This window comes from Fukomys damarensis, unplaced genomic scaffold, assembly GCF_012274545.1.
Source record: "Fukomys damarensis isolate Sample0158 unplaced genomic scaffold, DMR_v1.0_HiC HiC_scaffold_33, whole genome shotgun sequence".
Taxonomy (NCBI): Eukaryota; Metazoa; Chordata; class Mammalia; order Rodentia; family Bathyergidae; genus Fukomys; species Fukomys damarensis.
Genome location: NW_022900945.1, coordinates 54,548,642 through 54,558,500, shown reverse-complemented (window position 1 = coordinate 54,558,500; position 9,859 = coordinate 54,548,642). Strand labels below are relative to the sequence as shown.

At 60.5% G+C, this 9,859-nt stretch overlaps 2 protein-coding genes across 2 annotated transcripts in view; both read right to left on the bottom strand.

Annotated features, from left to right (window-relative positions):
• Sh2d2a (SH2 domain containing 2A) overlaps window positions 1-4,360 on the bottom strand; it is a 10,611-nt gene extending 6,251 nt beyond the window's left edge. Inside the window, exons 1-4 of the mRNA XM_010643974.2 lie at window positions 1,992-4,360; window positions 1,421-1,569; window positions 742-905; window positions 6-20 (exon numbers count right to left, since the gene is read on the bottom strand). Of these exons, the coding sequence (XP_010642276.1) occupies window positions 6-20; window positions 742-905; window positions 1,421-1,569; window positions 1,992-2,025 (362 nt within the window). The 5' untranslated portion in view covers window positions 2,026-4,360. The remainder of the gene's footprint in view (window positions 1-5; window positions 21-741; window positions 906-1,420; window positions 1,570-1,991) is intronic.
• An 881-nt stretch (window positions 4,361-5,241) lies between these two features.
• Insrr (insulin receptor related receptor) overlaps window positions 5,242-9,859 on the bottom strand; it is a 15,466-nt gene continuing 10,848 nt past the window's right edge. The window contains exons 11-22 of the mRNA XM_010643780.3: window positions 9,819-9,859; window positions 9,521-9,741; window positions 9,009-9,145; window positions 8,765-8,927; window positions 8,540-8,645; window positions 7,864-7,916; window positions 7,460-7,689; window positions 6,881-6,991; window positions 6,588-6,747; window positions 6,137-6,266; window positions 5,873-6,007; window positions 5,242-5,638 (exon numbers count right to left, since the gene is read on the bottom strand). Of these exons, the coding sequence (XP_010642082.1) occupies window positions 5,263-5,638; window positions 5,873-6,007; window positions 6,137-6,266; window positions 6,588-6,747; window positions 6,881-6,991; window positions 7,460-7,689; window positions 7,864-7,916; window positions 8,540-8,645; window positions 8,765-8,927; window positions 9,009-9,145; window positions 9,521-9,741; window positions 9,819-9,859 (1,863 nt within the window). The 3' untranslated portion in view covers window positions 5,242-5,262. The remainder of the gene's footprint in view (window positions 5,639-5,872; window positions 6,008-6,136; window positions 6,267-6,587; window positions 6,748-6,880; window positions 6,992-7,459; window positions 7,690-7,863; window positions 7,917-8,539; window positions 8,646-8,764; window positions 8,928-9,008; window positions 9,146-9,520; window positions 9,742-9,818) is intronic.

Here is a 9,859-nt window from a genome sequence, read left to right as displayed (position 1 = left end):
CCAGCAGCCGCTCGGCCTCCCTGTGGGTGACGAGGGGCAGGGACCCGGCTGTGACCTTCTGGCTTCGCCTCGTGCCTCCTCGGCTCTCTGGAGAGACCCCGAGCCAAAAGGAAAAGCCGGGACCCCAGCCTGGCTCCGCCCGGCCTCACCCCGGCAGGGCAGCCTGGGAGGTTACCGGACTCCTAGACCTCGGAAGTCAGGGGGCGGGGGAATTTAGCTCAGTGGTTCCACCACCTGCCTAGCAAGTACAAGGAGCTGAGTTCGATTCCCAGTACTGGACTGAAGAGGCGACGATAGACAGACGTGGAACTGAGCATGGAGGAGGAAAGAGGATCTGCAGGGGCTGAGTGAAAGAGGAGCCAGAGACCTGGACTTGGGGCTGCCTGCTCTGGGAGCATGGAGTGGGAGTTACTGCGAGGTCGAGCGCAGTTCTGAAAAGGGGCTGGGGATAAAATCTCAGTTGCAAAGGCTGTGTGCACCTGGAAGGCTGAGGCAGGGGGATCACCGAGTTTGAGGCCAGCCTGGACTACATAGACATATATTAGGGAAAAAGAAGAAAGGGTCGAGGTACAGAGAAGTAGAATATAGGAGGACTAGAGCTGAGGATAAGGGAACCTACAGAGGGGAAACAGGAATAGAACGGCCTGGCCTGGAGCCTCCTGACCCTCCCCAGGGAAGCCAACTCAGCAGAAGGCCTGGGAGCCCAGGAACCCCGGACCTGCGTCCCCCTCTGGGACTCACCTTCTGGTGATGAAGCCATGGAACCAGGTGGGGGCTGCCCCACGCTGCAGCAGCGAGCGGGCCTGTGTCTTCTGGAACCAAGCCCGGGTCTCGGCCTGCAGAGACAGGCTGCCTTCCCCAGGCACCTCTTCTACCTTGTCAGACCCCAGGGCCCGGGCAAGTGCCTGGGTTGGGGAAGGAAGAGTCATGACTTGTGGCCTCGTTCCCTGGCCCCTCCTGCTTTGGAGGGTAGAATTGCCCGGAAAGAAAGCCCTTCCCCAAATCCCTTCCCAGCTGCATCTGTTTGGTTTCCAGGGACTTTCCTCCCTCTTCCCCTAACCCAGCAGCAGTGAGCTATTGTGGAGAGGGAGAGAGGCAGCCAGGCCTTCCTGGTGGGCAGAACATCTCTTCCCAGAGGCGGAAGCTTCCCCTGCAAGAGGAGGGCTGTGTGGCTGGCAGAGAAGGCCCTGGAGAGCTGGAATGAGGACGAGGACGCCGAGGAGCCAGAGACCCCGGCCCCCTCGAGCTGAGCTCCCAGGGGCCGGGAAGGGGCCTTGCTGGGAGGGAGGGTCCGCCCTCCTTTCCGCCCCTGCAGCCCTAACCCTCAGTGACCTTTGTACAAATGCACGACCGACCCACCGCACTCACAGGGGGCAGGAGCAGGTGAGGGAGGCACCCCACGTCCCGTATTCCTACTCACCGAAGTGTGGACAGCCAGGGTCCTGGGGCCGGGCTGGGCCTCTGCTGCCCGTGGGGACTGGGGCGTGGGCTCTGGGAACAAGCCCAGGCCCTGGCAGCTCCTTCGGGCCTCGTCCATGGGCTGGCTGGTGCTGAAGGTAGGGGCCGAAGCTGTGAGCACAAAGGGGGCTGGAGTGGCTCTGTCCCCTCAGAACAGATGGTCGTGGCGAACAAGTACAGGGGACAGCGGGACATTTCTCAGAGTGTGGGGGGGAAGGAGCAAGCATCACAGAGGGGCTGACCCTGCCCGGGGTGCCAGCGAGGAGAGCCCGTGTGGCTCAGTAGTGCCGGAGAGAGGCAGAGCTCTTCCGACAGGTCCCTCTCCTGGCTCAGGGTCCTCTGTTGGCCGCCCTCCTGTCCCCTCCTCTCTAAGAAGCCCTCAGCAAACCCTGTTGCCTTTCTCCTCCACATGAGTGGACGTGGCCTCAGGCGGGAGTGGGGGTCATGGGCATTTGGCAGTCAGCCTTGCCCGCTCCAGTCTGGGCTGAGGCCTTTGATGTCTTGCCCCCCACGTCCCGGGGCTTCATGCTTACCTTGGGGACACATCTGGGCCAGGGGCGTCTCCATGGGTGCTGTGTATGCCTGAAAGGTGTGCACAGTCAGCAGCTCATCTCTCTGCTCACCCTGGGCCCCGGGGACAGGAAATGTCGCTTCAACCACAGCTCAGCTCCACAGAGGGCCCACGTCACGGAAAGCCGGAAGACACTTGTCCTGCCCTCAAAAGCCAGGCCCTAAGGGCGATGTGGGTTTGTGTTGCTCTGGGTTTGGGTGTTGGGAAGTCCTCCTGCTGTCTGACCTCCATCCCTCCCGATTTTTTCCTTGCCTCCTTGTTCAGATAGGCTTTGAAGGGTGCCCGGGCTTCTCAGAGATCCATACTTTTATTTTTTCAGGCAAGGTCTTGCTATGTGCAGGCTTTCAGTGCAGACTGCCTGAGTGCCTCTGCCCTGTGTATGGGCAGCTCTGAGCCTGCCCTCAGACTTGCCACGAACCTGCTGCCCACTCTGTATTTCCACGCTCACTGAGTGCTCACCACCTTGGCCCTGCCATGGGCTCTCTGAAGTGTCCTTGGTCTGAATCCGTTCTCAGCCCCACCTGTCTGTTCTGATACAGTGCACGTTCAAAGCCCCTTTCTCTGCCCTCTTCAGAGGGGGATGATGATGCCACTGAAATGGTCACTCAGTTGTGACCCGAGTGGCCCAGTTTCATGGCAGATACCCAGGTGCTGCCCTGGGCTGGGGCATGCCTCGGCTTGGCAGGGACGAGAGGAACCCAGGCAGTGTGGCCCTGGCTGGAAGGAGGCAGGCTGCTGTGGGTGGGGGTAGTGTACCAACATCTGTCTTGTCTTCGGCCTTGACAGAAAGCTGTAGAAGGCAAACCACTCACAGGCAAGGCTTGCACAGTGTGTTGGTGCCGGGCTGGGGGAAAGCCACAGTTTCTCCTGCAGAGAGGGCTGTCTGAGTATCTGTGACCCGGTGCCTGCCATCCCAGCTCCCTAGGAGGCCTCTGTCCTGTCTCCTTGCCCCTACAAAGACATAGCAATTGTTCCCAAGCTTGGCAGGAGTGGGGCAGGAGTGGGATAGGAGACTACAGCCCCCAGCACCCTCTGCTTCGGTGGTGAGGCCGCCAGTGGCCTGAGACAGCTCTGAGGAGATGGTGGCTAGACATGCCGTTCTCCTAGTTCATTTGTCTACCCCGTCCTCCACCCTGCAGCCAGCTGGAGGTTACTGAATTATTAATGGTCCAGTTCTGTCTGGATCTGGGAGAGGAGAGGCCAAGAAGGGTGCTTGTGGACTCTTAGTCACTGCGTTTCCCCTTCCTCCTCTGTGGGAGGTGCCCATTCTCCCTCCCAGGAACCTCCTGCCTGCCTCCAGCTGTCCCTGAGCAGAAACACGGGCATCCCCTCCACACAGCTTCCTGATGATGTCCATCCCTCCTGATGTCCATCCCTCCTGATGTCCAACCTCCAACTCGCTTGCTATCCTGGCAAATCCACTTCTTTCTGGGACACAAATACAACAGTTTTGTCTATGAGCTTCCCCACACCCCGCTCAGTTCTGGGCCACCAGCCGCCTCCTCCTGGGAGGGAGCCTGGCCAGTGTTTTTTCTTCCTGCGGCTCCTCCTGGTGCTGCCCGCCTCCCTGACGGTGCTCAGGCTGAGGGGTGGGGGCCCTGTGGGGAAGGGGCTGACCCTATCGTTGTGCCCTCTGCCAGTAGTCTGTAAGAGTAGGTGTGCCTGTGTGCCCGGTGTGAGTGTGCACATCTCAGGCCCGGGTCTGCTGTGAGAAGTTCCCTCCCTTCTTCTCTTCCAGAGGCTCAGAGCGACCAGAAACGGCCTTGGGGATGGCAAAGCGGCCTCTTCTCCCATAACTGCAGTTCTACTGCCAACCGTTAGGGGTCACTGTTGCTTCAGTCGTCAGTGCCAGGCCACAGCAGCCCGCGGAGGGAGCGGCTCCACACGGGTGGTCCTACCCAGCCCCTGACCTTGTTGGTGGAGCAGGGTGTATGGTAGCCATGGCCTCGCCCAGATTCATGTCCTGTCCCCTCAGGCTCTGCCTGATAGCGCTGTGGTGTGCAGGACAGCTGCTGAAGCAAGGGTGTGCAGTGCTTGTGGCAGTGGGTAGCAGGTACTTCAGGTGCTGTGGCCCCTAGGACCTGGCTGCAGGGAACTAAGGAGCCCTAGGGGTTCAGGGTGTAACTCATGATGCAGTGTGTGCAGTGTGTTTGAGGCCTGGGGCTTGATCTCCAGCACCGGGACATCAGAAAGCCCTGAGCTGTGACCAGCCCTGGTTTCACCCTTCACTTGCACCTGCAGATCCCCTGGCACTAACACAGAAGCCTAGAAAACCTGGCTTCTAGGGGTGGCGACAAGGCGTTCTTCTGCTCGGGAGACAGAATGCGACTGCAGCCTACTGGAGTAGCCACAGGGAGTCAGAGCCAGACTCTACCCTGGGTGGGGGACATCTGACGTGGACAGGTGATGCCACAGGGACCCTCTCTCACTCCACGCTGTGCCCTGTGACTTCATGGAGGAAACACCTGCCCAGTGCCTAGATATAGCAAGGGACAGGATAAAGATGAGGTGTAGGAGACTGGGAGGCTCTGGCTGGTCAGCAGATACGAAGGTTCCCTGCTGGGCTCAGCCACTTCTGGCCCTGAGCGAGAGATGACAGGGAGATTGTGCTGTCTCACTGCCATGGCAACCCCAGCTGCTCAGGCCTTGTGGATGTGGTGTTTGACAGCAGTGTATTTATTCTGTGTCATTGCCTTAGGGTCACCACCCCAGGTCCCGAAGAGGGAGACAGGATGTTCATCTGGTCCTAACACCGTACAGATGGAGAGATAATGGGCTGCCCAGGACCAGGGCACCGAGAGACCCCCAGCGTTTATTGTGTGTTCTCTAGTCTTCCCTTGAGAGGAGGGGTGGGGGTGGGTGAGGGGAGGAGAAGGACAAAGCTCTTAAGGCCTTAATGATCAAGGCTAATAAGGACGGAAGACTGGGAAAAGGGGCAAAGGGACACCAAGGAACACCCGGGGGAGGACAGGAGGAGCACCAGCACGGGGTCCCGTCGGGTGAAGGGAGGGGAGGCGAGCACAGGCCCCAGCCCTGCGGTGTGTAGGGCAGAGGGGCGGAGGCGACCACCGTGGACAGGCGACGTGCACATCCAACCCCAGCATCCGCACCGGGGGCCTGGAACCGGGCTCGGTGGCTCATCTTTCAGGCATGTTGATGTCCCAGAGGTGTGAAGGAGACCCCGAGCCGGGGGTAGGCTCACTGGGGCAGTGGGCGCCTGTCCACCATCTAGGCTACACTACGCCTGCCGAGGCCTTGCCTGCTGTCCTGGGAGTGTGGTCTGAGCTGACCGCACCCCCACTCTCTGTCGCACTCTTGGCCACCCCTGCCCTGTCTGAGCTGGGAAGGGAGTGAGCACCCGGACATTTCACGCCACCGAGCTTCCCGTTTTGCAGGCTGCAGTCTGCGGCCCCTTTTGAGGTTGGAGGGGAGGTGGGCTCTGCATCGATGGAGGGCAGGGGGCTGTGGCCCCCCTGGCACTCTGGACTGTAGTAGAAGGAAAGGAGGCGGAAGGAGGGCCGAAGCTCGTCCTGTATGCTGTCCAGGATGTGGGTGAAGGTGGGGCGCAGGCGTGGGTTCTGCTGCCAGCAGCTGCTCATCAGCTCCTGCCTGGAGGGAGTGAGGACAACATCAGAGGGGGCCCAGAGCCCGGGCTGCTCCTCCTTCTCCTGCCCAGGGAGGGTCAGCAGCAGTGGGGGATCCTGGGGCAAGGGATCTGGAAGTGCCCAGGGAGTAAGGGGGACACAGGGGAAATTCAGCTATGGGGGCTCATAGCAGGGATCAGGGATGCAAGCCAGAACCAGGAGTAGGGGTGTGGGCAGGGAAGGGAGTTGGAATGCTCACAGCTGAAGGGGACAGTCCTCCAGGTCCTCCAGAACCCCGCCGTCCAGGACAAACTTGAGCACCTGCTCGTTGGAAAGGCCTTGGTAGGGCTGTTCAGCCAGGGTTACGATCTCCCAGAGCACCACGCCGAAGGACCTGGGGGCCGTGCAGGAGGCCTGAGCCCAGCACCCTGGCCCCTCAGCAGACCCCGAGGAAGGGGAGGGGCCCAGTGCCCTTGCCAGCACCCTCCACCTCCCCAGAGCCCTCTGGTTCACCAGGCCCCACCAGACATCCGAGTGTGTGGTGAAGATTCCGTCTTTGAGGGACTCAGGGGCCATCCAGCGCACAGGCAGCAGTCCTTTCCCACCCTTGCGGTAATAGTCTGTCTCGTACACGTCCCGGGTCATCCCAAAGTCTGGAAGGTGATGGGGAGGGGTGTGGGAGCCCCTGCATCAGAGCACCTCTGCCAAACCGTCCCAACCTCCACAGCCTCCAAGGTTCCTGGACACGGGGGCTGAAAGGACCTCAGAACTCATCCATCCAAACTCCTCTGCCTTGGACCAGGGAACTGAGATCTGGGCGTGGTGACATGCAGGGAAGTTTGCACAGGGCACCAGGGACAGAGCCGCAGGCTGGGCCGGGCCCCTGTGCCTAGATAAGGGAGTCTCTACTCTCCAGGCTGCCCTCATCTGCCTGCCACCCTCGGTACTCCCAATCTGCCCGGTAGCCTCTGTACCCCCAATCTTGACAGTGAAGTCCTGGGACACCATGCAGTTGCGGGCGGCCAGGTCGCGATGCACAAACTTGTTGGCGGCCAGGTAGGCCATGCCATCTGCGATCTCGCCAGCCATCTGTACCATGTCTCCCAGGGCTGGCCGCGGGAGCCCAGGGTTGTTCTAGGCCAGACAGGGGCAGGTGAAGCAAAAGCCCACACTCCTGTCTGGACCCAAGACCAGCCCTGTCCCCACAGCATTCAAAGGTCTTCTCAGACTCTCCATCCTCCTGGCCCAGGGTCTTCCTGGTCCCCACCTCAGCCTCAGGACGTAAAGAGCGAAGGTGGCTCTTAAGGTCCCCACGGGTCATTAACTCCATGATGACCAGAGTTGGCTGGCCCTGAGACACCACGCCCAGGAGACGCACCTGGGAGGGGTAATACAGACAAAGAGCTTGGTTGTGGTTCCACCCATCCTGCCTCCACCGACCTGGTTCAGAATGTGACCTGCTGAGCCCACAGTGTGGCCCAGACACTGCCCTGATCTACCACCCCACTGAGACTGCAGCACAAATCAGGGTTGGTCACCTGACCCAATTTACAACCTGGGTCGAGTCTATCATCTGGGCCGTGACCTCGGCCCCACTCTGACTTCAGCCGTGGCCCTAACAGTCCTCTGGCCTCTCAGTCCTGATCTCAGCTCTCTCCATGACCCATTGTGACTCTGCCATGCACCTGTGTGACTCTAACCCCAACCATGGCCTCTGCCCCATTAGGGTCCTAACCGCAGTCCCAGCCCTGACTTTGATGAGGCCTGACCTCATGTCTGATCCTTGCCCTCTGACCTCATGACCTCCACCCTAATTCTGACCCTGAGTGTCCTGACCCCTGCTTACCACGTGGTGACACTTGAATGCCTTCATGACAGAAGCTTCCTTGAGGAACTCGATGCGTTCCCGGGGGCTGGCCAGCTCATTCACCGTCTTCAGGGCCACCGGCGTGGACTCCTCTCCAGCCTCCAGTCCTCGTGCCACTCCCTCATAGACCATCCCGAAGGAGCCCTGGCCCAGCTCCCGGATGATGGAGATCTGCTCCCGGGGCACCTCCCACTCATCAGGGACATACACTGGGGGAGGTGGGGTCACAGGCAGGAGCTGCTCTCTGTCACCTCCACCCTTCTTGGCCTCTATTTCTGAATCACTCTTGTCCTAAGGCCTCCTCTTCAAAAAGGTCTCCTGGAAGCCAACTCTCCTCTGCTGTCTCCCTCCCCACAGACCCTGGCCGCCCAGCCCACACCTACTGTCGGAGGCGCTGAAGTACTCCGGATTCACAGAGGTATACAGGGTACCATTTCTGCAAGGGAGAGCAAGGGGTCAGGCTTGAAGGGTCCTCAGGAAGAAATGAGCAACGCCAAGGACAAGGAGGAGGAAGATCTTTTTCTCTTAAAACAGGGTCTCACTATGTAGTTTGGGCTGGCCTTGAACTCACTATGTAGCCCAGGCTGGCCTCAAACTCACAGCAGTCCTCCTGCCTCAGCCTCCTGAGTGCTGGGATCACAGGCGTGCACCACCACAACTGGTATGGAAAAGGGATATCTTGAGGAGAGGATTACTGACCACCCCATAGGAGCCCTAATGCTTTCCAAGTCAGTCTTGTGTCCCGCCCCAGGATGTAAGAGGCAAGGAGCAGGTAGACAGGGAAGTAGGACTCCTGCCCCCTCAGGTCATCTTCGGGATCCAGCTAATCGAGGTCCTGGCCCCCTTCCCTTGGGAGTTCAGCTCCGATTAGTTGACTATCAAGTCTCCCCAGGTCGCTTGCCTCACCCCTGGCAGGTAGGAGAAGTGTGTGTCCTTCATGCCAACTCTGAGGACAGCGTTGCAGGCTCTGAGGAAGCCCTTCTGTGTCCAGTCTACTACTGCCTGCATGGACCAAAGGCGGTCCCGGGAGAGCAGTGGGAGCCAGGGACTTGCCATCACCTCTTTCTGCCGTAGAAGAAACCCAGGGCAGCCAGAATGATGAGCAGCATGAGGCCCACGGGGGCGGCAGTGAGGAGGACGTGCAGGCCCCCTGCGTCCTCTTCCTCTGGTGGGCAGAGGGCACGGGGGTGGGGGCAGAGATTGACATCAGAAGACGGGAGGTGACGGTGGGTGGGACGGGTGGAGGGGTCTCTGGGGGGCATCTGGGGATGCAAATCTGTGTACCTGGGCCAGGGATGTAGAAGGCGACACTGTCTGTCCAGGAGCCGTTGCCGGCCAGTGACGTGGCCCGAACCCTAGCAGAGTAGTTTCCGGGGGGCAGCAGAGCCAAGTGGACCCCACCAACCTTAGCATATCGCAGACGGGACACACACAGCACCGTGGCCTCCTGGGGACGGCACAGAACATGCGGCTGGGAAGGGGACGGAGCATTAAATGCTGCTGACATAGGGGTGCCTTGTGTACGTACCTCTCCCAAGCGGCGGTACTTGATTTCGTACTTGAGGATGAGTCCATTGGGGTCAGGTGGCTCAAGCCAGCTCAATAGGATGCTGCTCTTGCTGGCCGCCTCCCAGGCCACTTTGCCCGGAATATCATCAGCCTCTCCTGCAGGAGGAGGGTATCTGGGAAGCAGGCCACAGGTGTTTTCTTTCTCTGGAGCATTCGAACCCAAGCTAACCCAGCAGGTTTGAGGAAGCCCTGGGGTTAGGGAACTGAGAGGGTTCTCAGAGGAGGGTCGGCATTTGGCTCTTGTAGGCCACGCCCAGGCCCACCACAGACCCGCCCCTCGCAGGCTCCGCCCAGGCCCTTCTCAGGCCCGCCCTCTGGCCCCATCCTCGCTGGTATCCTAATTCAGGAACAGTGCCGGTGTGCAGAAAGCTGTCAAAGTGTTCCTGGAACGCGGTCAGACCGCTAGTCAGGGCACTGACCGCAGAGGGTCCTTGGGATCAGTGGCGGCGCGGAAAGGGTGGGGCCACCTACTGTGGGGCATGGTGCGCGCGAAGACGAAGGTGGCCGCGCTGCAGCCCACGGTGTGCGCTGCGTGGTTGCAGGCGTGGATGTCGATCCGGTATTCCGTGAAGTGGCGCAAGCCGCCCAGCACCGCTCGTTCTCGGGGGACCTTGTCCTCTTGAATCTCAAAATCCGAGCTGTTTCCCCCTGGTCTGGGGGTCCCGGCAGCTCGGCGGTGCCGCCCCGCGTCCCTGAGGAGGAGGCAGGTCAGCGCCTCGCTTGGGTCTCGGAGCCCCGGCCCTCGGTGCCCAGACCGCGCCCGGCTCACCTCTGGAGGTTCCTGTGGATGGACGTCACCTTCCAAGGGGG